The sequence below is a fragment of the Labrus bergylta genome, chromosome 17 (genome assembly GCF_963930695.1).
Source record: "Labrus bergylta chromosome 17, fLabBer1.1, whole genome shotgun sequence".
NCBI classification, from domain to species: Eukaryota; Metazoa; Chordata; class Actinopteri; order Labriformes; family Labridae; genus Labrus; species Labrus bergylta.
Genome location: NC_089211.1, coordinates 24,178,340 through 24,206,300, shown reverse-complemented (window position 1 = coordinate 24,206,300; position 27,961 = coordinate 24,178,340). Strand labels below are relative to the sequence as shown.

At 42.7% G+C, this 27,961-nt stretch overlaps 1 protein-coding gene across 12 annotated transcripts in view; it reads left to right on the top strand.

Annotated features, from left to right (window-relative positions):
* Positions 1–27,961, top strand: part of fcho2 (FCH and mu domain containing endocytic adaptor 2) — a 58,062-nt gene that overhangs the window by 8,263 nt on the left and 21,838 nt on the right. For all 12 annotated transcript variants that reach the window (XM_065965226.1, XM_065965229.1, XM_065965230.1 and 9 more), the window contains exons 2-14: positions 3,688–3,779; positions 7,972–8,046; positions 8,134–8,275; positions 10,597–10,749; positions 10,999–11,103; positions 12,520–12,618; positions 18,440–18,536; positions 24,237–24,281; positions 25,691–25,760; positions 25,848–25,872; positions 25,971–26,027; positions 26,895–26,954; positions 27,055–27,228. In XM_065965226.1, the coding sequence (XP_065821298.1) occupies positions 3,688–3,779; positions 7,972–8,046; positions 8,134–8,275; positions 10,597–10,749; positions 10,999–11,103; positions 12,520–12,618; positions 18,440–18,536; positions 24,237–24,281; positions 25,691–25,760; positions 25,848–25,872; positions 25,971–26,027; positions 26,895–26,954; positions 27,055–27,228 (1,194 nt within the window). The remainder of the gene's footprint in view (positions 1–3,687; positions 3,780–7,971; positions 8,047–8,133; positions 8,276–10,596; positions 10,750–10,998; positions 11,104–12,519; positions 12,619–18,439; positions 18,537–24,236; positions 24,282–25,690; positions 25,761–25,847; positions 25,873–25,970; positions 26,028–26,894; positions 26,955–27,054; positions 27,229–27,961) is intronic.

Sequence of the window (27,961 nt, the reverse complement as noted above, 5' to 3'; positions counted from 1 at the left end):
ACTGTACTGTAGCCTACCATATTTCTTTCTTTATTTAACATGCGCAATAAACATTACTTCATATGTTAAATGCAAACTAGAAGCCATGCATAAAAGTTACTAGCCGTGGCTAATTTGCAACCCCATGTCCCTGGCTCAGCTTTTAGAATTAAAAACAGAATTATTAGACTGAAAGAAAAAATACAGAAACAGTGACGCTATACAAAACCAGACATCATGAACTCGATACAAACAAGAGACTACAAAGAAGTTTAAACAGTAAAAACGTTGATTCTAAGAGGAAACACTTTCAGACACTGTTTTACAACTTTTGAAAATTTCAGATGGTAATGGGTACCAGAGGTGTGTTCCTTCGTCTTACTGAAAAAGATGACTGACCAAACGTAGCATGGCGAGGTATTTCCCCACAACCCCACGATGATAAACATTCAAGAATTCAGAGGCCAGACTTCTTTATTGTTGAGAACAAACACTTGGAGCACATGACGATATATTGGTGTTTTGATTTTTCAGCACAGCTCTGTCGTAGCAGGCTCTGAGTTAGCCCGGGATTCCAGCCCGGACGTGTCAGTCTAACAACCTCAAGTTAAACTGTAGCTCAGTGTTGTATCTTAAATTGTGCTCTTTCAGCTTCTCTTTCCATCCTAGCATTCTTTTTTCTTTTTGATGGTAAATTCAACCATGACGTCCCCTGTCTGGTCGCAGGGCTGTTCCCCTACACGCTGTATCTGTACACACTGCTTAGTTCCCCCTGCAGCCTGTGCAATGCAGACGTTAATGGCAGAGACTGAATATTGATCTTCTGACTCTGCTCAGCTCTCTTGCTGTTAATGAACTCTTCTCTGGAAGCTCCCTCTGCACAAAGCAAAGCGTGATTGACACATCTGTGCTAACCTCTCAGCGTGTTTCCCTCCCCCCTCGGGGTGGAACGGCGAATTCAAATCATCTCAATGCATGCATAAAGAGAACTTCTGAATTTCCCAATGTGTGGTTTGAATATTAAACAGCCGACGCGAGGCCTTTTTTATCAATGAGTGTCCAGACGAGAGCACTGGGTTTCTGTTGCTGCACTCTGGTCGTACTTCCTCCTGATTCTTCCCATGCATGTGTCGTCATACGAGCCCAAAACTTGCAAGGATTTGTAAGTTTTAAAATGCCAGGGCTTCTGCTTTATAGGATCATTTTTTTAAATAAATCTGAGTATTGTAGAACCGGCTGGAAAGCCCAAAAAACGCCCGAGCTAGTTCCTGTGTTTGTTTGTATTTGTTCTTTGTATTCATTGATATCACATTCCACATGAGCAGCTTTAGTTCGACTCTCTTCCTGTTGCTGTTCTGCTTTGTGTGGAGCCTCGTTGGGTTTTTTTTTTACTCACTTCCCTGTTTTGTCGGCTGATTGGCCAATTGTCAACGCCTGTCTCGCTCTGTGTATCTTATAGTTCAGACGGTGTTATGTAAGCTTGTCGTCTGTTTCACCTTGGTTTTTGCTTGTCACGCTTTATGCTTCAGGCAGGTTCACTTCAAAAGTACATTTTTTTGGATAGTGAGCTCGTCAAAACAGAAGGTAGATCTCCTCGGTCTGCTCCACTGAGGTAAACACTGATGCTGTAGGCTGGAGGAGGATGTTTCTCTATTTAACGTCTATTTGCTCTGTAAATACAGATCTATTTGAGCATCGCTCTGAGTTTCATTTTGACCCAAACATCCTGACCTTTCATCTCTGCTGTCAGTGTGCAAAAACACAGCTGAAAGAAAACACACACTCGTGTTGTGTCACCCAAACTGCTGACTGTGGAGCACTCCAGAAACCAGGAAATATCTGCACCCAGTCTCCAGGCTGAGGTGAAGCAGAGTTTGCCCCTGCACATTTAGACAAGAATGAGGATGAACTTCAGCCTGTGTTTTAGTCGGAGTAGGGACTTTATGCTGCTGCTTCACTCCTAAAGATGCTGAGTAGCAGATTTTACGATATCCTGTAAAAACAACAGAACAAGAAGAACCACTGTTTCAGTCACAGTTTATGTCTTCTGTGTTGTTTGTTGCTACAGTCTGTGTGTGGCTCTCAGATGATCTTTGTGGTAAAATAAGGTGACCTTCTTTAGCTTGAAGCCATGATCTGTATGTTCCCCGCTCTCGCTTGAGAAACAGACTTAAGGAAGACAATGAGGAAGTAAAGTCATTCTTTTTCTCTTCTTAGAAATGACAGGAGAAAGTTGAACCCATGAGCTGTTGTAATCTATTCCCTGGTATTTCTGGTTCTTCCTCTTGGAAAAAAAACAAAAAAAAACAACTCATTTTTGGGTGACATCAAAGCCACATCATGGAGACCTTAAAACAAGAACAACATGGCATGGGAAAAAAAAATACAAACGCTTAAAAATTAAGTATTCCAAGGAAATGTCTTCGACTTTTGTGCTGGCTTCACAGAGAAACAGGAAGCAGCAACAGCTGTCAGCTTTTCAAAATTAAGGCTTTTAAACTGAAGTGTACTAATTATGATCCTTTCTCGTCTGAACGTCGTCATGGAGACGATTTGTTGACACTTCTTACAGTTCAATCTGAACGCCTTCAAAGCGAGACTGCGAGTTGAGAATGTTTTTTTCATTCATTCAACCTTTATTTATACTCGAAAGATCATTGAGGGGCAAACCCTCATTTACAACGACATCGAGTCATTACAGAAATAATTAGAAAGCAGACATTAAATCAAAAAGAAAAACAGGGGACAGATAAAAACAAGACTCCTAAAATCAGTCTACAAAAGGCTAAAATGTGCAAAGATAATTAAGCGAGTACAAAACTGCAATAAATAAACACACTGATGTAAAACAGTTACAAACACAGGTTGGGAGGTTTAAAATCAGGTTTCTAAAATTCCCAAAAGGTAAAAGTTCATTTCCCTCAAGAAGATGCTGTATGTTGTTCTTAGAGTCCGGTGCAGAATAAGAAAAAGCAGATTTTCCCAGTTCTGCTCTGACTCGAGGAACATTCGGTAAACGTCTTGAGGAACGTGTGTGGTAACGCCCAGTCGAGAGATGTACGAGTTCTGTCAGATATGAGGGTCATTTTTCTGTGAGTTTAAAGTTCCTAAAGATCTTTCTTAATCTGCGCCGTCAGTCCGATATCCGATATGTGAATTACGTCATTATCTGACCCGGTAACGATATTAGATCGGATCGGTCCGATCTCTATTTGAATTTATTGTGATCCTGTCCTTTGCGGTCAGAGGGGTCGCTCTGTCTGCTGTCACCTGTTGGATATGTTAACATGATTTAGTATAGAGTGATGGTGGTTTTAGGATTTGTCATCGCTCATATGAATAATTCAGAGAGACGTTCTAAAGCGTCAGTGCAAGAGGACACCGGTTTCTGGTTGCGTGGTTACATCAACACACACAGCCGTCCGACTCTCTCTCATTTCCTCTCTCACCTGTTCTCCAGTTTGATACCAGTCGAGCTCCGTTTTCTAACGTTTAATAACCTCCATTACTGTCAAGTCAGACATGGCAAAGACGAGCATGGTGGACCAGAGGCTGCTGCGAGCTCACCTGGACGCTATGCAGACGGTCCGAGCGCTGCTTGTAGAGAAAGCCTTCACGGTGATGTCATCAGAGGTTTCTGTCGGGTTTTTTTTTTCACCCGCTGCTTGTTCCCCTTATTGATCTTTCTGCATCTTTTATGTCGTGCAGGGAGAAAAAAACAATGGCTTCGACGTGCTCTACCACAACATGAAGCATGGCCAAATATCGTCCAAGGAGCTGACGGACTTCATCAGAGAAAGGTAAGACGCTCGGCTCTGATACACAGCAGGTCGTTTTATTTCTTTAATCAGTTTGTCACAGAGCGGATGGAGAGGGACAGGAAGTCACACAGCGAAAACAACAGGAAAACATCCGAACAACAAAAACAAACAACAAAAATGTTACAAATGTGTTTAAGTACAATGATTGGAAACATTAATATATTGCAATAAAAGAAGAAAAAAGAAGAAAACATCCAGTTAATTTTCAAAATAAACCCTGGATCGTATTCCACTTTTCAAAAACATCATAATACTTACTGACTCATGTTAGAAGCAGACAAACCTCCGCCCTTCTTCCACTCCTTCGCTCGGGCACAATGACCTCAGGTGTGTTTTGTTGTTGTTTTTATACCACATACATAATATTATCTCGTGCTGTGATTCTGAAATGATCACTGGAACTCCTTGGTCTCGTGACTCCAGCTGTGCGGCGGAGCTCCTCTCTGAAAACGCCGCCTCTGGGTGTGGACGTATGACGCAGCACAGAGCTGGCATGCGGTGGAAGTTCAGGGTTAGAAAAAAGAACAAGCATGGGCGTGATTTGAAATACTGGATTTAGTGTTAGTGACAGCATGTAGCCTTCACTACATGACTACATCACTTACTGTGCCAGCTGTGACGCTGCATCAGGTAAATGTTTATCAGAGAGTCTCCCTATTGTAACACAAAGTCTCCTCGAGTGAATCTTAGTTCACCTGTAACCTCGCTTTGTGTTTTCACCTTGATCATCTGCAGCTATAATAGCAGCATCTACTCCGATTCTTCCTAACTCCATGAAGATGAGCTTCAGCGTGTCGGAGGTGGTGCTGTGTGTTTATAACCTGCCACATGATGGATGTTCTGCCGCTGGAATCAAACCGTGGATTCCTCCGTCGACCTGATGTTGAGGAATGTTCTCAGACTCTTTGATATAAAACCTTTGTGCGTCCGATCAACTGAGTTTATTCATCGATGTTTTGACGGTTTGATTGCTAATGAACAAAGACGATAAAGAGGTGAACAGTGAATTCTAGGATAACGCCGTTTCTGCACACATTCAGCACGTCTGAAGTTTTTCCTTTGGTGGCAGAGGATTTACAAAACCCCACTCATAAGGCTTAAGGTCATTGTTTGAACCCTCGAGGCGGGCTTTGCTGTAATAAATCACCTTTTAGCTTTTCATTTTGAATACATATTAACACTCTTTGCAGTCGATGGGAATGTTATTGTTTATTGTTTACTAAGGAGTTAATGAATGACTCGTAGAGGACGCAGAAAGTCCGCTGGAGGGGGATTTATTTTGCTTCACTAGATTTGTTATTTTATTCTAGTCACAGCGTCCCAGTGTGTGGGGTCTTTTCAGTTCACATTCCCTTCTGAAAAACTGCACCATGGCTCCCTCTGGTGGACAAAGATGATCTGTGTATGGTGTCATAACTTTCAGTGAAACGCATTTGTGATTTAAATTATATAATTTATGAGAGTTACACACAGATTAGTAAAATCTCTCGTCATGCTGCACACGTCCACTTCAAGTAAAAGAAGAACTGAGAGTAAAGCGGCAATGACAGAAGAGACCTGAGGATGATTAAAATAGCCTTAACTTCCTGTTGATGTACTACAAACAGACAAAGGTCATTTCTGTTACAATATCTGGTTCAGTTCAGTTCAAACTACTTTATTAATCCCTCTAAGTGGGAAATCATTTTCATTAGTTTTCATATTAAAGACAAATAAAAACACAGCTACATACAGAAAACAAAGAATTATATATAGGAGCTAAACTATGAAAAAAGAAACTCAAATAAATACTGATGTAAAGCAGACGGATGAACGAATAAACAGACTCAAATAAAACAATAAATGAACCAGTCCTGGAAAAAAGAGACAAATTCCATAAGAAATTAAAGCCTGACTGGTACGGGATATTACAGATATGGATATCAGGAATCTCTCTAATGTGTTGTTCATTCTTACATTTGTCTTGTAATCTGTGTGTCATGATGGATGTCGATCTTGCTGGCTGCAAAGAAATCTCTCTATCGATGTTTTCAATCTGTAGAGCTAGAGAAACACATTTATTGCATTTATCTCACAGTTATCAAACACTTGTGGAAAACATATTTAACAAAGACAAGATGTGTCACTCAACTTTAAAGTGACTGCTCATGTACTGAAGAGTGATGACGCTTGTTGTAATCCATATAGCGCCCTCTGCTGGTGAAAGAGAACTGCTAGTGTAATACAATGATAGAAATAAATGATTTGACTGGTGAATAAATCGAGTAATATCTGAGATAAAATTAGCTGATACTGATAGTCACTGGATAAGATGATAAACGGCTGGCTGATCAATTGGTCTGGCTCTACAGGAAATATATCAAAATTTGTATTACAATGAGGGCTGTCAGCATAAGTAAGGTTAATTGTGATGCAGTTAAGGTCTAAAATTAATTAATTAATTCATTGCTGCTATTTTGTCCCTTTAGGGGCACCGTAGATAGTCGTCCTCAGTGTCTCCCTGTAGTCTCAGTGATGTGAAAGAAGGATGCTGCTGCATCTTTAAATGTCTCATTTCACTTTAACAAACTGTGAGACAGCTCAGCCCCGAGGAGTATTTAGTAATCAAAGGAGATCAGACACAAAATAACTGTAATAAAATATAACCTCTCGAGTCCATGTTGAGAAGAGGTGTGCGTGCCTGAACGGGAGGTCAAAAGGTCGTCGGACCAAAATGGAAAAAAATACTTTCAGATGAATGAATCCTCCTTTTCTTAAAATGTATCAGCGTCTGCAGTCTATACAGACATTTTAAACATTTAGTTTAAACACTTTAACTTTTTTTATTGTTGTATCTAGAGTCAGACGTTACTCCTGGCACTCTGACGGCGTTTACAAAAATGATGAGTATAAAAATAAAACCTCTATTCTGGGCTCAGACAGAGGCGTGGAAGTGGGAATGTGATGCATTTGGAGCTCGTCCCGTCCTCCGTGTTGTGTGTGTGTGTGTGTGTGTGTGCTGGATGTGTGTATTTGAGTGTTTGTCCCGTTTCCCCCTGGCTGACCTTCTTCCTGTGAAGTAACTTCAGAGAGAGAGAGGCCGGCTAAATGAAACATGCATAATTTAGGCCTTCACAATAACACTGCCTCTGTGTTTTAAGTGTCTTTTTTACTCCCGTCTCTTTGCTGCAGATGAAAAAGTAAACATGAAAATTGATAGAAGCAGAGAAATCAAACACTCGCTGCCATCTTGTGTCCGCTTCAACACGAGCTTCATGAACAGATCTGAAGCCCACACACAGCGCGATAAGGTCAGACGTTTATGTCGCCTGCCAGGTTTAAGTGAGATCGTTGGCTGAGATGTGAAGTTGTTAAGAGACATGAACAATTTGAGCCAAAACTTAGTGAGAAATACTTTTGAAAACTCTGCTATACTTTATCCTCAGAGGGTTGTTAAAGGTAGAAGTGTTATCTTGACATGATTAACAGATGATACTGTTAGCTTTAAGTTTATTGGGTGGGTGTCATGATAAGATAAGATATACAATATGTGGACCATGATAATAACGATAAAGCCGTGATACAACAGTTTAACATTCATTGATATATTGTAAGAAAAACATTATGATACCTAGGAAGAAGATATAATGAGTAAGTCATAATTGCTTTAAAATGTTGCATATTCAAAATCCATTTCACCATGTTCCTCTAACTCTAACATGTGTCTCTAGTCTGTCTACAAACCCCCCAATCATGAGAAAAGTCCATCCTCTCCGTCTTCTGCCTGCTCCACTTTTCAGAAAATGTGTGCTCTAACAGGCCGTTTGGAGGTTTTCCCTTCATGACATCACAAAGGGCAGTAGCCCCTGCCCCAGGTGGGTGACACTCCCACAGCTAGGTGTTTGTTCTGCCCTCTGAGTCTGCCTTCTCACCGTAAACAACAGGACATGGAGTGAGAAAGCTTGAGTACACCCAAACCCTTCCAGAGAGGGGGCGTGGTCAGACACAGCTCATTTACATATTTAAAGGTACAGACACAGAAACAGCCTGTTCTAAGCAGGGCTGAAATAAAGGGGTTTATAGACATGATCAAATATTTACACTGGTTAACTGATCACACGAGTCAGGTCGGCGATATTTTGTCTCCCACCATTAAACAAGCAACCTGTGTTTGTTCTCCGCTCTTCCTCAGGAGTACTATTGAAGAGGCCTATGCCAGGTCTATGACCAAACTTGCCAAATCAGCGGGCAACTTTTCCCAGCTTGGGTGAGTGTGAACAGCTGTCTAGTAGTTGATGTCAGTAGATCTTGTCGTGTTGTTTCAGTCTCTAAAGTGTTTTTTATTTTATCGCAGCACTTTCGCTCCAGTGTGGGATGTGTTCAAGAGCTCGACAGAGAAGCTGGCCAGCTGTCACTTGGAGCTGGTGAGGAAACTGCAGGAACTTATTAAAGAGGTTCAGAAGTATGTGGAGGAGCAGGCCAAAGCACACAAGAAGGTAAGGACATGGGGACATTTTGAAACTTGTTCCCAAAACCAAAACACAACTATCTTCTAAAACTTGAAGTTATTAACTGTGAATGTTTTTTGGATGCACACTGTAGTTAAAGGAGCTCACTCAAACCATACAAAAACTCTTCAGGTGCACGTCCACAAAAAGACACATCGTCTGCAAACTCAATGTCCTTTAACACCCTTTAATCTGGGTGGAGCAGCAGCAGCGTGCAGAACAAGTGGAAAAATGAAGCCAATGCAGAAGTGCAAAATACTGCAGTTCCTCAAGTGTCCACTAGAGGCTGGCTGCAGAAGCACAGGAAGTCACATACACACCCATTCAAAAAAGCCTGTTTTTACAGCAGAAATGAACATGTTTACAGCCTTGTACAAAAAAACAAATAAGTCTGGTTAGTTCATGTCTCCATCGGTACACACTGATGGAGACATGTTTTGATGACTCATCCGTTTTGATTTTATGAAGGATAAGAGTTATTCACAATAAGACGTGTAGCTGACCTGATTGACAGTTGGACCTGGGGTAACAGTTTTTTAGGAGGCTTAGAACCTGCCTCAGCTCCAGCTCTCAGCCTGTCGTTAGATTGACTGAACGTTTCTGGGCTTTTCATGCCTTTATTTGAACAATAGGACAGTAGATAGAGTGGGGAAGGATGTGCTGGAAAGGAGCCACAGGTCGGATTCGAACCCGCGCCGCCTCCTCCTCTCAAGGACCTAACCCTCTGCTCACTAACAGACTCGGCTGCCCGTGCTTTAAACTCTGGTTGTTACCTCCTGAGTAAAAGACGCTGACAGAGTAGACTCCAAACAGAAATCCTCCCTCCACATGAAAATGAACATTAGATCTTAATAGTTGATTTTAGCCTAAAATAACATAGCGTGCAGTGTTATTCCACACAGCAGTTTGTATTTCACCCTGCTCTTCTACGTCTCTCCTCCCTGCTGAGACAAACCATCAGCTCACATCTCATGCATGAAGCCACAGAACACAAACTGGAAAAGGAGCTTGGAATTAGTGGAGCTGTGTTTGTGCTTTGAGCATGACAAAAAGGCTGTCACAGTTTCTCCTCGTCACTTTTTAAACTCTCCCTCTTCCTCTCTCTCCGTTTCCCTGATTTCTTGGCTAACTTGCAGATACAGTTTGCACTTGGCACGCTGAAGTTAAGCAGCGTGAGTAACAGAAAGTAAACACTGTTTATGAAGCAGGTGCCCACATTTGTACATCGTTTAGGAGCTCACCAGTGTTGTTGTCTTCTTTTTCCTGCCGCCTCACGTTCACATTACATCAAAAACTCCTAAAAAAAAGAGTTTTAATAAGAATATGAACAAAAACAAGTCTCCAAACACGCAAAAAACTGTCCAAACTACAGGTACAAAAAGTCTCTAAACACACCAACAAATTGAAATAGTTTATATAAAGAAGAAGAATTGCATGCAATAGAGAAATTGCTCCCATTAATTGTGTTTTGCATACGGATGGTGCTTGGATACGTAACGATGCAGGCCAGGCTGGCATCCTCCTGCACTGAAAGAAAACTGTACATCTACTGTATACTATTAAGTAAATAAATAAACCCTGTGTAGTTCCTCAATTAAAGACAACAAGTGACCAGCGGTGGTGGGCAGAACAACTTTATGTCTGTGCTTCACAACTATCAACTTTACTGAAGGGCTGAGAGCTCCACTAGTGAACAGGTAGCTAACAGGACTACACTGGTCCACATGGTGAAAAAGAAATTGGTACTAATAGAGCTGAAGAACCTCCAGTCATGATGTTGTCCTCAATGCCGGCTGACTTGTGTTCCAACCCGACCTCGGCCCTTTGCTGCATGTCGTCCCCTGATCTCTCTCCTCCCAACATTTCATGTCTCCTCTCAGCTGTTCTTTCTAATAAAGGCACAAAGGCCCCAAAATGTAACTTAAAAAAAGAGCTACACATCTGAACAGATAAACGACAAAATGACATTTTAATATCAAAATCAATAAAGATATGATAATAACAGTACTGACTTTGTTGTGGTGAACTAAGGGGATCATGTCTTCTGTATTTGATAACTGTCATTTCGTCTTTCATTACCATACAACTGTCTAATGTCCTCCTCATGCAGGAGAGTAATGAAAGACTTCTGTCTGCACTGACATCGTGTCCTGAACAAGAGGCTTCTAGTTGAAGTTCTCACTGTTTTGTTGTGACAAACCAGACAAGAATGAACCCCTCAGTTAGCGGAGCAATGGGCAACACTTGCACTTATTATTCAGGCCCGATGTCAGCTGAGTCACTGCATTCAAACACTTGTGTGTCATTAGACAAAAGAGGAAGTGGCGTCCACCCTGGAGGCCGTGCAGAACATCCAGACCACCTCTCAGGCCCTGCAGAAATCCAAGGAGATCTACAACGCCAAAACTGTGGAGCAGGAGCGCCTCCGCAAAGAGGGGGCCACCCAGAGAGATGTGGACAAGGTGGGAGGTCACACACACACACACACACACACACACACACACACACACACACACACATAATCATGGTATGGTAATAAGGCATGATGAAGTGTCTTTACCATACAGAGACTTTAACCCCAAAGCTTTCACAAGCTTCAGATGTTTCCTCGCCCGATGTTTCACTTGATCTGGGAAGAACAGAGGGCCATTGTGCAAGTTTTTAAAACTTTTAGTGATAGCCATTTACATGTGTCTGTTTATGTTTTGCAGGCTGGAGTGAAAGCCAAAAAAGCCACAGAGACCTACAAGTCGTACGTGGAGAAATATGCCACGGCCAAGTCCGAGTTTGAACAGAAGATGGCGGAAACTGCACAGGTATGTAACGTACAACATGTCCTCAAAAAACTCTGTCTGTGTGGGGTGTGTGTGTGTGTGTGGGGTGTGTGTGTGTGTGACGTTAAGTGCCCTGTATCATCTCCAGATTGTGTTTTTTCCTCTGTAACGGAATCGCTGTGGAAATCCTTGATTGAATCCATCTGAAGGTCTGATTAGATAAACTCCAAATTAAAATCAGATCAACAGATTTTGCCCTCCATATCCTCCTTCCATCCTTCCACCGCAGCACCAGAAATGGTTCCAGTTAGCCTCCTAAGCCCCCTACCCACACCCCGGTATCACAGTCTACGGCCCATCTCCGACGCAGCACATGTGGACATGAGCTCTAAACACTGAACACATGTGCTGTGACATCACCCGGGCTCCGACATGTGTGTTCTCTTTTGTCTGAGCGCGTCTGTCTGTGAGGCGTATGCTAGCTGTTATCTCGGCGGGATGACACAAGTCTCTGTAGTGCAGACGATGGAGTGACTTTGTGGTTAAAAGGCTCTTCTTCCTCTTCTTGAGTTCATCATTATTTATACTTTTGTCCTTGAGTTACCTCAAAAGCTCAGAGTCACTGGGCGCTGCTGGCTTAGTGGTTTGTGCGCGCGCCCCATGTATGGAGCCTGTGGTCCTCCAAGGAGGCAGCCCCGGGATCGAATCTGACCCGGGCTCCTTCCCCGCTGTCTCTCTCCCTGTTTTCCAACTCTATCCACTTTCCTATCGCTACAATAATGGCAGAAAAAAACCCAAAATAGGGATGCTGGTGGCGCAGTGGTTAGTGCGCACCCCATGTATGGAGGCTGTAGTCTTCCAAGCGGGCGGCCCGGGTTCGAATCCCGCCTGTGGCTCCTTTCCCGCATGTCATTCCCCACTCTCTCTCTCCCTGATTTCTGACTCTATCCTCTGTCCTGTCTCTACATTAAAAGGCACACAAAGCCCAAAAATAAATAAATAATAATAAATAAATAAAATTTCATTCAAGCCTCTTAGGTTCTCCATACTTTTCTTCAAACTCAAAGAAGAGCCTCCGGTCTGAATATCTCTTAAACAAAGTATTTAACAATTTGTAGGAGGAGCTTTAAGAATTCAGACTCTTTCAAAAACATGAACTCCAGAAAATGTCTAGAAAACTAAAAGGCAGAGTCAGCGCACCCTGTTGCTTCTTTTGCTACTTCAGTGTCATTTTCTTTATGTCACATCTTAACTCGGGAGATCCCTCACCCCCCAAGTGTAGTCGACCCCTGCTGGCCATCAGACAGAATGCAGGTTTAAGGCACTCTACTTAACCCCCCTATTCTAATGCAGTCTTATCCTTCACTTATTTGAGTTTTCATGCCTGAGACTGACTCCATGATGTTGATTTTCAAGCAGCTGTATTGCTCATAACTGATTTTTCTCTCTGTGTTGCAGAAATTCCAAGACATTGAAGAAAACCACATCCTACACATGAAGGAGATCATCCAGTCGTACTCGCAGTCTGTCGAAGAAACACACTCTCAAATCGGAGAGGTGAGTGTACACACACACACACACACACACACACACACACACACACACACACACACACACACACACACACACACACACACACACACATACCTACATTCCTCTGGGTGGAGTAGGTGTCTTGTTGACCTGAGGCTGTGCTCATTGGGTTCACTGTGTGTCATATCCATTAGCGTTGTCTTTGATCTCGCTAATCGTTTAACTGAGAACCAGGAAACGGTTCATTCAGCCTTTAATGCCAAGCAATTAAAAACTGATCAAAACTCCCTCCCAGCCGATCTGAAACACCTACACAAGTGCAAACACTCGCTAAATCCTGCGTCTGATATTCAAAAAGTTCTGCTACGGGGCTTTGTTTGTTTCTGCAAGAGCGGCGGTTTACGTTTGAGGTAATCGGCATCAAATTCGATTAATTGTTGGAGCTTTCAAACATCATTTACAGTCACATGAATCCGTGTTTTAACATTGAGCAGAGATTTCTTTTCATTTATTTGTTCAACAATCACACTTACATTAGCGCCACACAGTGACTCCAGTCTGCTGCTCCGCTCTCATTCATCTGAAGAAGCTCTCTGCTGGGGAGGAAGCTGCAGTTCTCCTAATGTCCACAGAGGGCGACCACGCTCCACACATACATCCACAGTCCAAGCCTGCAGCTTGTGCGGCAAGTTGGCAAGAATACAGAGCGACAGGCTACCGCAGGTTATTCAGCCCTTTTATAGTTTCTGCTTCTGAACACGAGCGGCTGCCTGTTGCTGGGGAAAAAAAAAGTTAGTCTCCCCCCCCAAAAAAAAAAAAACAAGTACAAGAAAAATCTGAGATGAAGACTTTTTCCAAACAGGTTTGTGAGGCATCTTATCACATCAGGGTGAGGGAGGGAGGGAGGGAGGGAGCGAGCAGGGCGAGGGAGGCCGGGGCCGGTTTTTGACTCTGTTGCAGCGTTATGCTTAGTCACCGAGCCTAAAGGCATCCACGCTGTCAAGCAATCACACAAACACAATCGTACATTTGCATACACTTGCATTTAGAAGTAAGTAAGTTGTCGTGAGTGCTGGATTAGTGAGACTTGCGCGCACACACACACACACACACACTGGAACACACACTGTACACTTACATGTTGTGCTGTTTTGTTGTGAGTCATTTTATTGATGTTTCTGCTCTGAGCAACAAAGATTTTAAATTCAGCCTGCAAAGTTACTTTTCTTGGATTTTGTCCAACATTTTTATTTATTATCTTTTTTTATAAATAATAATTTATTCTACCTTGTGATTGGTTCTATCATGAGGTGTTCGCACATCAAACTATCTCATGAAGTGGGCGTGTTGGACATCAAGCTGTCACAATATAAAAAAGAAAATCCTCCTCTTGCTAAGCATCACCAATTTATTTATTTTAGAAAAAATCACAACCCTCTTTGTCAAGTGTGTTCTCTAACAATTTCCCCACCATGATCTTAGGTAGACAATGCTCCTCCTGGTGTGGGTGTGGGACATTTAGAATATCATTTTTAGTGTCCCTTTTCATTTGGAAACAAGTCACAACACAGCAGTTAAGATACTCTCGAGCTTCTGTTTCATGCAGACTTAAAATCAGTTATCGCAGAAATTACTGTATTGCAATATTTTCATTATCTTGGGTTTTGTACCGTGCATCGTCTCTTATCGTATTGTCTCTTAATGGTGCAGTTATCGTGGCTTACCCTGTGATTCCCACCTAGGGCTGGGCGATATGGACCAAAACTCATATCTTGATATTGATCAGCTGAATGGCGATACTCGATATATATCAATATGTATTATTAACTGTGAAAACACATGGAAAATAAACTACCTGTTTGTGAATTTAAAAAGTAATATTATAAAATAAAAATACTCCTTAAATACAATAAAAGAGAGAGAGAGAGGAGGAGCAGGGTGAAGAGGGACAGACAGTCAGTCATCATCAGTGAGATGAGAAAAAGGTGACCTGGCACCTCTGTAATGTTATTTTAATGCAACATAAACTATATCCATATTAAGGATATTGTCTTACTCTATATCTTGTTTGAAAATATATCGATACATCTTAAAAACTTGATATATTTCTCAGCCCTATTCCCACCCTTACTAATGATGCTCTCAAAGCTGATCTTATTCTTCAAATAAAGTCATCACCATCCTTGTATTTGAGGTTGAAAGACCCAAGCTTCTTTGGTGTGATAACATGACCCTCAGTCTGTGGGAGAAGCTCGTCTTTGGCAGGTGAACAGGAACATCTGGAGACTCAGTGTGAAACTGTTTATCAGAAGAGAAATGTCCACCGCCCATCATAGACTCTAGTGCAAAGTATTATTGGAGTTCCTGCAAAAAACGTTCAGCAGCTCTCACTCGCTGTCATGAAGGAGAGGCAGAGACGAGCAGAGATGTTATGGGGCATTGGAGACCACAGCAAAGAGAACCCGCAGGTGTCACAAAAATTAACGTCAGCCTCGCAGGTATTTACAGACAGCGGCAATCAGCTCAGCGGGGATGAAGGATAAGAGGGTTAGAATGAGAAGATGAGCGGGGATAGGCAAGGAAAATACCTTATATAGGTGTATTAGGTTCAGACAGTAGAAGAAGAGAGAGGGCTTTAGACTCACAGAAGGGCAGGTGTGTCATAGCTTGCGTGCTGTGTTTGTTTTTGTAAGTGAGCATTTGTGAGAGAGAGAGAGAGCGAGAGAGAGAGAGAGAGAGAGAGGATCCCTTGAAGGCAGATGCATGTTTCGAGCGTGTGTGTGTGTGTGTGTGTGTGTGTGTGTGTGTGTGTGTGTGTGTGTGTGTGTGTGTGTGTGTGTGTGTGTGTGTGTGTGTGTGTGTGTGTGTGTGTGTGTGTGTGTGTGTGTGTGTGTGTGTGTGTGTGTGTGTGTGTGTGTGTGTGTGTGTGTGTGTGTGTGTGTGTGTGTGTGTGTGTGTGTGTGTGTGTGTGTGTGTGTGTGTGTGTGTGTGTGTGTGTGTGTGTGTGTGTGACCTCCGTCGTGGCAGCAGCACCTGACAGATCGCGTGTGCTGCACTGAGCATACTTCCTCACCGCGGCAACCTTCCCACATCAACCCCCCCCCCCCCAACATCCTCTCCTGCCAGGGCACAGAAGGCTAATGCACTCCACCTCTCCACAGGGGCCTGGGGGGGGGGCAGACACATACGTGTGTGTGCATGCGTGTGTGTTTGTTTGAAAGTGGAGCCACTCTGTGCTAACAGTATCACGCACATCTAAATGGTTGTGGCGAGATGGCAGTCAGCCGCTGTTCTTCATCCACATAACCATACATCGCCTTTCACTTTCCCCCTCAGTAAGCACACAAGCACACATGCACATCCAAAACAAACAAGCAAACAAACACTACCCTTCCTCCGATACTGCCCAAAGGGCCTCTGCAGAGCGCAGTGCCAACAACCATGATTCAACCTGACACAATAGAAAGACAGTTAAGTACAGTGTGTCTCCACAGGCCAATCATGAATATAAACCTTATAAATACCAGATAACAGCGAATCAGAGCGAGTCAAAGCAGCAGAGAGCGTTAAACAAATCACACCTAACTCTCAACACGTGATGCTAATCCTTTGTTTTTCTTCATTCTTTGAAATGCTTGCATACTTTGACACAAACTGTAAACATTAAGGTCAAACTAAAGCAAGCGGAGAACAATTCGTCTGAAGTCGTCCCCGCTGACCTTTGACCGACCACAATCCTCCCAACACAGGAAGAGCATCACACGTGATCAGTATCATCGTTTGTGATGTGAAAATATATCTGAGAAAGTTAACGTCAGAGAAGTGCGCAGAAAAGCTTTAAAGACATTTTTTTAAAAGTAAGGACAGGAGTACTTCCTGGACTCAGATTGAGTCGAAAAAACTACAAAATAAAAAACTGCAGGGCACTCTTTTTTTAAATCTCTCTTGCATATGTAAATATATGGAAAAATAAACGCAGCCAGCTTTTTTTTTTTCTTTTTTTTTTAAAGATTTATTTTGGGCTTTTCGTGCCTTTAATGCAGAGAGAGGACAGTGGCTAGAGTTGGGAGCAGGGAGAGAGAGCGGGGAATGACATTTATTTTGGGCTTCTCGTGCCTTTAATGCGGAGAGAGGACAGTGGATAGAGTTGGGAGCAGGGAGAGAGAGGACAGTGGATAGAGTTGGGAGCAGGGAGAGAGAGGACAGTGGATAGAGTTGGGAGCAGGGAGAGAGAGCGGGGAATGACATGCGGAAAGGAGCCACAGGTTGGATTCGAACCTGGGCCGCCCGCCTAGAGGAACACAGCCTCCACACAAGGGACGCGCACCAACCGCTGCGCCACCAGCGCCCAAAATAGCCATATTTGAAAGTTATCTTTTTACATCTTTTACACACTTAAATGTAAATAATTTAAGTAGATTTCAGTGTAAATGTTTGCAGTTTTTTCTTATGTTTTACACACACAGAAATTAAATGGGGGTATAAATGTTCACGATTCTGATGGTATTTTAATATATTCAACTTTTTAGTCACTGTTATGTTAAAAATGTTTCTCCTCCGAGGGCGAGCATGAAAAAAGGAAAATATGACAACTCTGCGTTAAAGAGAGATGTGTAACAATAATAATAATAATACATTTAATTGTAACGCACTTTACATTTTTGCAAAAAAATCTCAAAGTGCTACAGGAAGAAAATTAAATAGAAATAAAAAACAAATTTCATCAACTAACTAACAACTAACAAAACTAAAAGCACAAGCAGAAGGCTTTGTTAAAAGGTGGGTTTTTAGGGCCCTCATAACAAAGACATTATGAGCCAGTAAGTGGTGAAATCAACAACTACTGGTGGATCCACTTAGACCAGGTATTCGTCCCCCTACCTGCATTTTCTTTTTGTATCTTGTTATATTTTTAACATCTCTAGAGTTTGCTAAAACGGCTACCAGCTGACAGGTTTAATGCATTTGACTCCTCTGGTCATCTTTCAGGCATTCATATGTTAAAAGAAGCCAAGAGTAAGTCATATCTGTCGCCCTTGATCTAGAGAAAAACATTGTTTTAGAGTACGGGGGCTTACTTTGGGAGCCTCTCTGTAAATTGTTTTATACGTCGAGAATTTTCAATCAAGACATTCGGTATATATGTTTTGCTTCAATCCCAGAGCATGACAGAGCAAAACGTTTGAGAACCACTGCTTTAAAGAGAGATTATGTGAGCAAAACAAACAGTTTGGCAAAAACAAACTGTTTGGCTGTGGCTCAGTGGTAGAGTCGGCCTTCTCTCAACAGGAAGGTCGGGGGTTTGATCCGCAGCAACATGTCCGATGTGTCCTCGGGCAAAACACCTAACCCCCAAGCTGCTCTATACACAGCAGCCTCTACCATCAGTGTGTCAATGTGTAGGTGTGACCTGCAGTGTAAAAGCACTTTGAGTAGTCAGAAGACCAGAAAAGCGCTACACAAGCTCAAGTCCATTCACCATCGATGGATGCACTCAGAGCAGGAGCATTCGTCCCACATCCCATTTCATCCATGTAGTGTTAAAAAAAACAACTCCCCTTTTGATCTGACCTTTATTGGGTGATCATGCTCTGTAAGAGAAGTGGACCACATGAAATGACCTAATAAACTTTATGTTACTGATTGATTGCAGTGACTGTTAGTGTTGAAAGAATTGATCTTCTGTTACCACGGCAACAAATCTATCCAAAATCCTGGCAGTGGATTTTGATTTTTGAAGTCTGCTGCAGGAAGTTGAACACTTTCATGTCTTTTTTTCTTTAACGAGTCTCTTGGATTCAAAGTGAATGTTACTCATCAATAAATGTGTTTTGCATTTTTTTAGGTCCACACCGAGTTTGTGAGGAACATCGAGAACACCTCAGTGGAGAGCTTAATACAGAAACTGGCTGAGAGCAAAGGAACGGGGAAGGAGAGGCCAGGTGAGTCGCCTTTCATACTGTGTGTGTGTGTGTGTGTGTGTGAAAACACATCAACAGTCATGGAGAACGAGCCTTTCAGCCTGGTCCTGCCCTGTGAGGGAGGGTGAGGGGTTTGTGTAGAGAGGGGCAATTAGACGTTAAAGAGTGCCATCAGAGTCAATCATAGTAATCTGCAGTAAAGGTACGCAGGCTCGGCATTCCAGTAAGCATGTGACACGGGGGGGGGGGGGGGGGGGGGCTTTGCTGCTGTGCTCCCAAGACTAAGCAGCCAGAACCAACCTTTTGCAGGAGGTCAGGGCTCAACAATGACTCTTGTGTAAACTTGGCCATGCCACAATAATCAAGGGAATACTCCTCAGAGTGCTTTTGGCTCTAACCCCGCCCCCTCACCTCCGTCTTTTTCACACACACACACACACACACACACACACACACACACACACACACACACACACACACACACACACACACACACACACACACACCACCAGCTCAGTCAGTAAGAAGCTCTGATGGTTTTTTAGACCGTCCTGTTTATTCTTTTACCTGATAAAAGTCTGTGAAAAGACCCTCCGGTTTTAAGCTGTTTTCACACATGCATGAAAATATCAGACTCACAGTCAGAAATTAGATCCAAAATGGTGGACGAAGCAACACAGTGCAATGCTACAAAGACAGTTTTTGCCTTTATATCATTGCTCCACGTTTTTTAAGTGGACAGAAGGACATACAGGCGAGCAGGAAGGGTATAAAGCAGATCCATCACATGCACCAAAGATATAAGGATATAAACATCTTGACCCCCTCCTGCTCGCCTGTGTACAATTTCTTGACTTTTCTCACCATGACTTCACAAACACTTTACTCATGGTGCATTCACACTTGCACAAAAGTCCCGAAAACCTCCTGAAGTTTTTGGGTTGGGCTGCATGTGTAAACACAAACATATACATATTTCACTTCAGTTTTTACACAGAATTCTTTCCCCCCCTGAGTAATTTTGCATGAAGTTCAGAGATTTATGAACGCAGCAGGAAATATTCAGGAAAAAATTGACTTCCAGAAAATCAGAGGGCATGATGATGTTTACATATGCAATCTCCATGCTTATAATGACATTCTAGCTTTGCTCTCCGATGCTTTGTTTGTTCTTTTTACGTCATTGACATCCTCTCCAGACATCCGCTCCCCTCTGACCGGGAAATCTGATGCTCTGAGTTGTGTGTTAGGAAGATTTCAGGGACAGCATGCCTGAAAATGTCTAAAAATAGTTTGGAGTACTTTTGAGAAAACGGTGAAGGAGCTTGAAGGAAAAAGTAAAAAAAAAAAAAAAAAAAAAAAAAATGTTTTTAATTCATCTGTGTGTGTTCACTCTTGCAGCTCACCCTATGATTTTTATTGTTTTATTTTGCATGTGTGAAAACACCAGTTACATCTCCAATAACTACAGCGGTCCCTGTACTTGTACTACATTACGTCAGGTCAGCGGGCACAGAAAAGTCCACCTCCGCTGTGTTTGTGTGTACACAAACGGCGACCCCAGTGTGCAGATGCTGCGTCCGGGGAGTGGTGGCCCTCATTTGTTTGGACAGCAGAATTAATTGAGGCTTAAAAAAACGGTCAGAAAATTCCTCTTGTTATCAAGCTGTTCATTAGGGATCGCGCAGCAGCCCCGGCCCCCTTGTCAGAAAAATAACCTGTCTGTCCCCCCTGATTAAATGGCTGAACGGATGGCCCGGTCCGGTGCCTTCACAGAGAGAGAGAGAGAGGTTGAATAAACTTTCTATTGCGGAAACAATCCCAAAGTGACACGCTGCGAGGCAGGGGGGTTTCGGAGTGTTCAACGATATCCAGCTGAGCTGTCAACTGGCGGAGGGCCAGACACGCAAACTCCCCCCCTCCCTCATACTCCCCCCACCCCCCTCCTCCCTCTACTACTCCCACTCCCAGTGCCATGTGAAGCATATGCAATTTAAAAAACCATCCTCCAGTCATGCGTGACTGCATGCTTCCCTCACAGAGAGGAGAGAGAGAGAGAAAAAGAAACATCTTCCCCCCTGTATAAACAAAGTCGTCTGTCTGTTTGGGAGATGTTTTAAACAGTTCCTAATGTCGGCCCACGTTTAGGTAATATTCATCTGTCTGCTGTTTGGACTTTTTTTCTGCAGTTTGGTTGTGCATAAATATTGTCAGATGCAATCGCAGGAAGAGTTCCTGCTCCCTGCCTGAGCCTTACGTCGACCCTTTAGCATTTGTAAAACATCCCAGAGCTTGAATAAAGAACAGGACTTGTAATTTTTCCAGTAATCCCCCCTCCACCTCCCATTCTGTTTTTGTTTTTTTTATTATTTCTCAGTGTGCATGTGTTTAAAAGTGATGCATTTTCTAGATAGATAGATAGGAACTTTATTAATCCCTTGGGAAGGTTCCCTCAGGAAGTTCAGATTCTAGCAGCAGCAGGTATAGAACACCAAAGGATAGAACAGCACACAGATATAAAAAACACAAGTTATATACAAATAATATACTGTACACAGTAGCAGCAATAGGCAAGTCTAAATAAAATATATTCTATTCTATTTTCTATATTGTTGCCGTTCTCACCTGTTTTAATGGCGGCACGCTGACCTCCCTCACTTCCTCCCCTGAGTCCCGGAGCGAGCATGCCAATTTTGTTTTGATTGGCACGAAAACCCCCCCACACACACACAAACACACACTGTAACACTCTTTTTTTCCGTGCCGTCGCTGTGTATACTCGCCGGCGGTGAAGAGGCCCTGATATTGCACAGTAGAGTAGATCGGTCATTGGTGTACTTTATCCACTTCACTTGGCGTGATGCATGCCTCTCGTGACTCGCCGCTTCCCTGCGCTTTTCACTCAGCAGCGCACACGCCAAACAATGCGTCGATTCTGCTCGCGACCGGCATTCCTCTGGGGGAGAGGCCGCCGCTACTGTATACGTTCTGAGTTAAAATATCATTAGCTTTGTTGTTTTCAGGTCAAGGCATGTTAGCAGATCGGAAATATTGCCAGAGGCTGCAGCCCCCGTCTCCCTCTCCTCTTCTTCTTTTCTTCTCCCTCCTGCTCGTCTTGCACGCTGTTCGGCTTTCTAGTTATCTGTTTCTCTGCTGTTTTGATACCAAACACACGCTGCGTGGGGTTCTAGGTTGTGCATTTTAGGAAAGAAAAAGTCAAGACATCTTCAAATTTGAGCTTTCATGGTGTTGTTTTCTATTTAACAGAATTCAAGAAACATGTGTGCATCTTTAGGGATGTAACGATTCCTCCTAAAACAATTAAAAAAGGATACAAACAAACAATCTGTGAGACAGAAAAAAATACATTTAGAGTATTGCAACTCGACCTCACATTACCTGCTTTTGACTTCACTCGTTCAGCATCATTAGCTGGAGAGAGGCACTACACAGATTACATTTTTACGGTTGGAGGAATGCTCTTGTTTCTAAGGCGGGGTTTAGTTGTGAGGTGACCACGTCATGGAAAAGACAAAAACATTGATGAACGACACAGTTAGCTAAAACAATATGATGCTGCAGGTAAAACAGTGCAACATGAGGAAGCTTGAGACACCAAACGCAGTTAGAAGCGGATTTGAAGTCACATACACATGACTTGCAAAAGAGCCGTTTTTACAGCATGAATACAGCATGAAAAACCAAATAGGTCTGATTGGTTATTGACATCACAGGCACGCACTGTACGGAAGATTTTTTTTTTTAAACGCCTCCGTTTTTTATTTTATAAACGATACGTGTTATCCATAGTTAGGCACGTAGCTGACATGATTGACAGGTGGGCGCGATGTAACAGTTCATCCAGAGGCTTAAAACCCGCCTCAGCTCCAGCTCTCAGCCTGTCATTAGGTTGACTGAAAGTTAGACTGAGACAGCATTTCTAACATGGCGGCTGCTGCCAATGAGCCTCCAGCGCCCCCTGCAGGAACAGATGGGTGACGTCACTCAGGCTTCATCCATTAATATTTACAGTGTATTGTTGTAATCCATATAGCACCCTCTGCTGGTGACAGCCAGAAAGAGAACTGCTAGTGGAATACAATGAAGCTCAAATGAAATGCTAATTGACTGGTGAATAAATCTAGTGATATCTGTGCATAGCTGCAATAAAATTAGCATATACAGATAGTCTTTGGATATTCTAAAATCGGCCGATATTATCAGCTGGGCTCCAGGTGAAATGAAAATGAAAACTCAATGAATTGCCCAGCCGTAAAGTATTGTGTCATGAGTTTTGTGTATTGTTACGTCCCTCTGCATCACTGCTCTTTGGGAGTAGAAATAAAACTTAACTTAGATGTTACACTTATGCAACAGTTAGTTTCATGGTGTTGCAGAGTTGTCTCTCCCTCCTTTAATACAGAATAATAACATCTCACAGACACCAACAGCCCAACCTCCCCGATCCCTCTGATTGACACGCACCCTCATTGCATGTCTTGCCTCTGGTTTTTGCTCCAGCCTTCTTTTAGCGTGTGTGTGTGTGTGTACATTAAAGTGCCCGTCCCCTCCTTTCTAAAAAACCCCTATTAATGTTTCTGGAGGCACATTTGATGCGTGACAGTTCTCCGAGACGTGCAGGAGGGAGCCCGGGAAGAGATGGATGTGTATAATTGATGAGCATTAAATTAAGTGTAAACGTTGTTGTTTTTCTCTGGATGACGTATCTCCATAACCAAAAGCAATGTTATGTTTTTAGGAGATAAAAAGGCTGGTTGTGCTCCAAGTCATGTTCCAGCAGTGGGTTGGAATTCGATGTGACAATTTGTTAGTTCAATCTATTAATCAAGGCGGGCCGCGATTATTCCGAGTGGCTTTGAGTGTTCGTGCAGGCTGCGTCGTGTGTGTGTGTGTGTGTGTGTGTGTGTGTGTGTGTGTGTGTGTGTGTGTGTGTGTGGTGTGTGTGTGTGTGTGTTTGTTTTATGTATGCTCTGTTTTTTCTTCTTTTTCTGGCATGCAACAGAGAGAGGGGAGAGGGCTTCTCTTTAAGCCCCGCAGAGCAGATTTGTCCATGTGGCTTTAAACACTTCACTGCATGTAATCTCGCCCGTGTTTGTCTTATTGTAATAGGGTTAGAGCATTTGCGTGTCCCGTGTGGGGAGGTTTAGCTTCAGCCCCGGGGATCCCTCCCTGAAGCCTCATGCAATCGATCATCAAGTGTTTGCTTTGTGATCGTGTGGATTTGTGTGCGCGTTTCCGCTCTGTAGAGAAGAGCTTTGTGGAGGGAGAGCGCCGCTTCTCTGCGAGGGCCACCAGACCCACAGTTGACTCTGCTATTGACCCTGTCTGCCCTGTGGGAGCAGACCCTGTGTGTGTGTGTGTGTGTGTGTGTGTGTGTGTGTGTGTGTGTGTGTGTGTGTGTGTGTGTGTGTGTGTGTGTGTGTGTGTGTGTGTGTGTGTGTGTGTGTGTGTGTGTGTGTGTGTGTGTGTGTGTGTGTGTGTGTGTGTGTGTGTGTGTGTGTGTGTGTGTGTGTGTGTGTGTGTGTGTGTGTGTGTGTGTGTGTGTGTGTGTGTGTGTGTGTGTGTGTGTGTGTGTGTGTGTGTGTGTGTGTGTGTGTGTGTGAATATTGCGTGATGTACACTCACAGCTCTCACAGCAGTGGGTCAGTGACCCTTTCCATGCCAAATGAACCTAAATGAATTTTTTTTTTGTCTCATTAGGGCCCATTGAGTTTGAGGAGTGCAACGCAGCTATCGCCACTGAAGGTGAGTCTAAAGATGTTAATTACACGCTGCAAGCGGCGGGCGTGTCGCTAAGGCACAGCCTTCAACGTTTACGGCAAGTGGAAACTCAAATGTGAGATCTCATCATCAACCTTCATTTAAGTTCTCAGAGAGATCATTGATGCCAAGAAAACGTACATAAATGATAAACAACGAGAAATGAGATAAAACTACTACAGAAAATCAAATCAATAAAAAAGCAATAAGAACAATCACAATCAACAAGCTTGAAATAACTACAGTGATAAGTTAGTAATTAAAATCAAAAAACACAGTTACAGTCAGGTATTGGGCGGTTAAAAATAATATTTCTAAAAGTGTCCATAAGGGATAAAAGTGCTCAAATTCAGGTCCTGTTGTAAAATGTCAATCATGGAGGAGGGAAAAACAGATTTAAAAAAGATTCAAATCATTTCATCTGTACTGGAAGGAATTTTCAGTTTTATGTATTTATTTTTTGTTTATTTGTCAGGGACAACATACTGTATGTCGTCATAGTTACATCTAATTAAAGAGCAACCAATGCAATATCTATCGACTTATTAGCAGTCCTCGTCCTTGGTTAGGCTCTTGACACTTGATACTCGGTAACATAGACATAAACAGCACACAAAGATAAGCACATAGATGCTTTAAAACAAACAGACACAGACAGGCAGATTGATGATAATGAATAAGAATGAAAAATAAAAAGTGCTCTGTCTTCATTTCTCTCTCCTGCTCACCTTGCAAGCTTTTCTACTTTCCAGAAATATCTGCTCTGATTGCAAACAGAGACCGTCTGTCTTCAAGTTAAAGCATGATTTTAAAAGTTAAAGGCAGAATATGCAGCATTTGACACATATATCTATCTACACACACACACACACACACACACACACACACACACATATATATATATATGAGTAAAAATAAATAAAATGTGTCTCTGAGTCCTGACTGTCTACAATGAGGGAGAAGCTCCGAGTCCCGCTAGCTGTGTTGTTGTCAGAGCCGTGTTTACATGGACGGGACGGCCGGCTCCTCCCCTTGTGTATAAAAGCTGTTTTAGTCAAGAACTAGAGAGAAGAAGAAGAACATACTCACTGATTATTTGGACCTCACCTATGTGTCTGTAGATCACACTCATTCTGTGTCAATTTACACGCAATGAGAAGCTACGAGCGCTAACATTAGCATGCTAACACAACAATGCAGAATGAGCCAACCGCAGACAGAGAAGCCTTAACCAGGGTTTCTTCTAATCTTCAAGCTTTTAAGCTTCCTAGAAACATCCGCTCTGATAGCAAACACAGACTGCTTGTCTCCCTGGTGAAGCACATTTAAGTCAGTTAAAACTCATATTTTAGTAAATGGGGATGAACTCTGGGCTTAATCTGTTTTTAATTAAGGTGCCAAACCCAGAAGAAGAAAACCATTTGGCATCCCAGGCCGCAGGAAAGACAAGGACACAGACTCAACGTGAGTGTTCATTGATGATCTTTAATAGGAATCTGAGCATGTCTTTTTATTTTCCCGTCATTCATCATGTGACACTTTGTCTTGCAGGGAGTCGACAGAAGTTGAAGCTGCTGTGAGTATGAGAGAGAGAGAGAGAGAGAGAGAGAGAGAGAGAGACCCCCCTCGTGTTTGTTTTCTACATTTGTTCATTCATTTCTCTCTGTTGTGTAGAACACTGCCAACGGTGCTCCCCCCGGATACTACGGCTCCATAGACATCCAGAACGCTGTGAGTGAGCCAATACACACATAAACACACACACCATACATACACAACACTGAACAAACACACACATATACCACACTGAACAAACACACACACACACACCATGCTCACAAACAACCACATATACACGCACACACACATATTCATACACACACACAAACAACACTGAACACACACATACAAACACAGGCACACAAACAGACAGGCACACATATACACACACACACACACAAAGGTCATATTTTTACCCAACTTCTACTTTTTTAAAGAAAAAAAAGAAACTAAAGATTGGTAAATATTTTCATTCTTGCATTTAATAAATACAAGTTGTTAACATAACATGTCTGAATAATTTGATACAGTACGATACATTATGTTATGGAACGATGAGATACGATACGATATGTCGCCTTAAACCCGCCTACCTTCTCTGGTCCAAACAAATCCATTCAGGAGCAGAATCTAAAGTTAGAAGGAGGACATACTGGCTGCTGCATTGTTGTCAGAGAAGCCAGCACTTCAACATAGCATGTTTCCTTAATGATCAGAGAGTAAGATACCTTTATCATTTCAGTCAGATCGCTCCTTTAAGAACTTAATTAATCTAAAATAAGACATTGAACACGTTAAACTATGAGCCCAAAAAGCATTGATTTGGTTATTTATCACATTTGAATTTTGAAATGCAGACACCTCTCCTGCAGCAGGCCTCAGACCTTTTCCTCCTTCAGATGCTATTTAACAGAAACATTATGAGAAATGCCTTCTTAAGTCAACTCTTCAAACCCTGTAGGTTATTTCCAAATAACCTCTCATGTGCATGCTGGAAATGATTCTAAACTTCCTCTCTGCTCTGTTTGTGTTTTGCAGAACGCCCCACAGGTGGATGCAGAGGGCTTCTGCATCAGACCGGAGCTCAATGAAAACGATATCCTTTTTTTTTTTTTTCATTCTCTTGTTATTTGTCTCCGTCTCTCTGCGTCTGTTGTTCTGTAGCTTCCTTAACTTTGTTTTTTTGTTGCGCTCACATGCCAAAGAGAATTCCTTCTACTCGTCCAGCGACTCAGAGGACGAGGACGAACCCAGGAAGTTCCACGTGGAGATCAAACCCGTGCAGCCCAACAACGGCACACATCAAAACCGAGCCACCATCGACGAGCTGAAAGCCTCCATCGGAAACATCATCCTGTCGCCTTCTACCTCGGTATGGCTTCACTTGCAGATTCCCAATGAGGAAAACCTGTTGCTGCTGCAGAACAAGTGTGATCTGCATGTGCAACACTAGAGGGCAACAGGAGAATATCAAAGCTGTGTTAGAGCAGATGGAGACATCATCAAAGTCTACACCTCTCTCTTTAAAACTCTTTCCTTAAAGCTTGATTTATTTACATTGTTATGTCTTATTTAGTATGCGTGCAAAATGAAGTTTACACACATTTCAGGGATTTCCTCTACTTCAAATTTAAGTGAATCAACCGTTAAGAAAATATCAAGAACTCAGAAACAATTTCTGAAAAAGGTATCAGATGTTTTTTGGCCTTTTTTTCTGCAGACTCACACACATGCAAGCTGCCCTCATTGTTTGCACTTAAGGGAACGCTTTGCAGCAGTGGCCAGCACACACACACACACACACACACACACACACACACACACACACACACACACACACACACACACACTCTCTTATGAAAACACACACAAACAAGCTGGACACGGTCTGATCCGCTGACCTCAGTCATGGAGCCGTTTCATTCAGCCCTCCTGTCTCTCTCAGCATCACTCTCCTCTGAAAAATAGCCGCTGCCATTAAAATTTAAAGCCCACTACAGCTTGTTTGCAAACATTCACCTCGTCAGTGTGTGTGTGTGTGTGTGTGTGTGTGTGTGTTGTTGCAGAGCGGCTGAGAGGGCACGCTCAGTGTCGCGGAGGGGGTC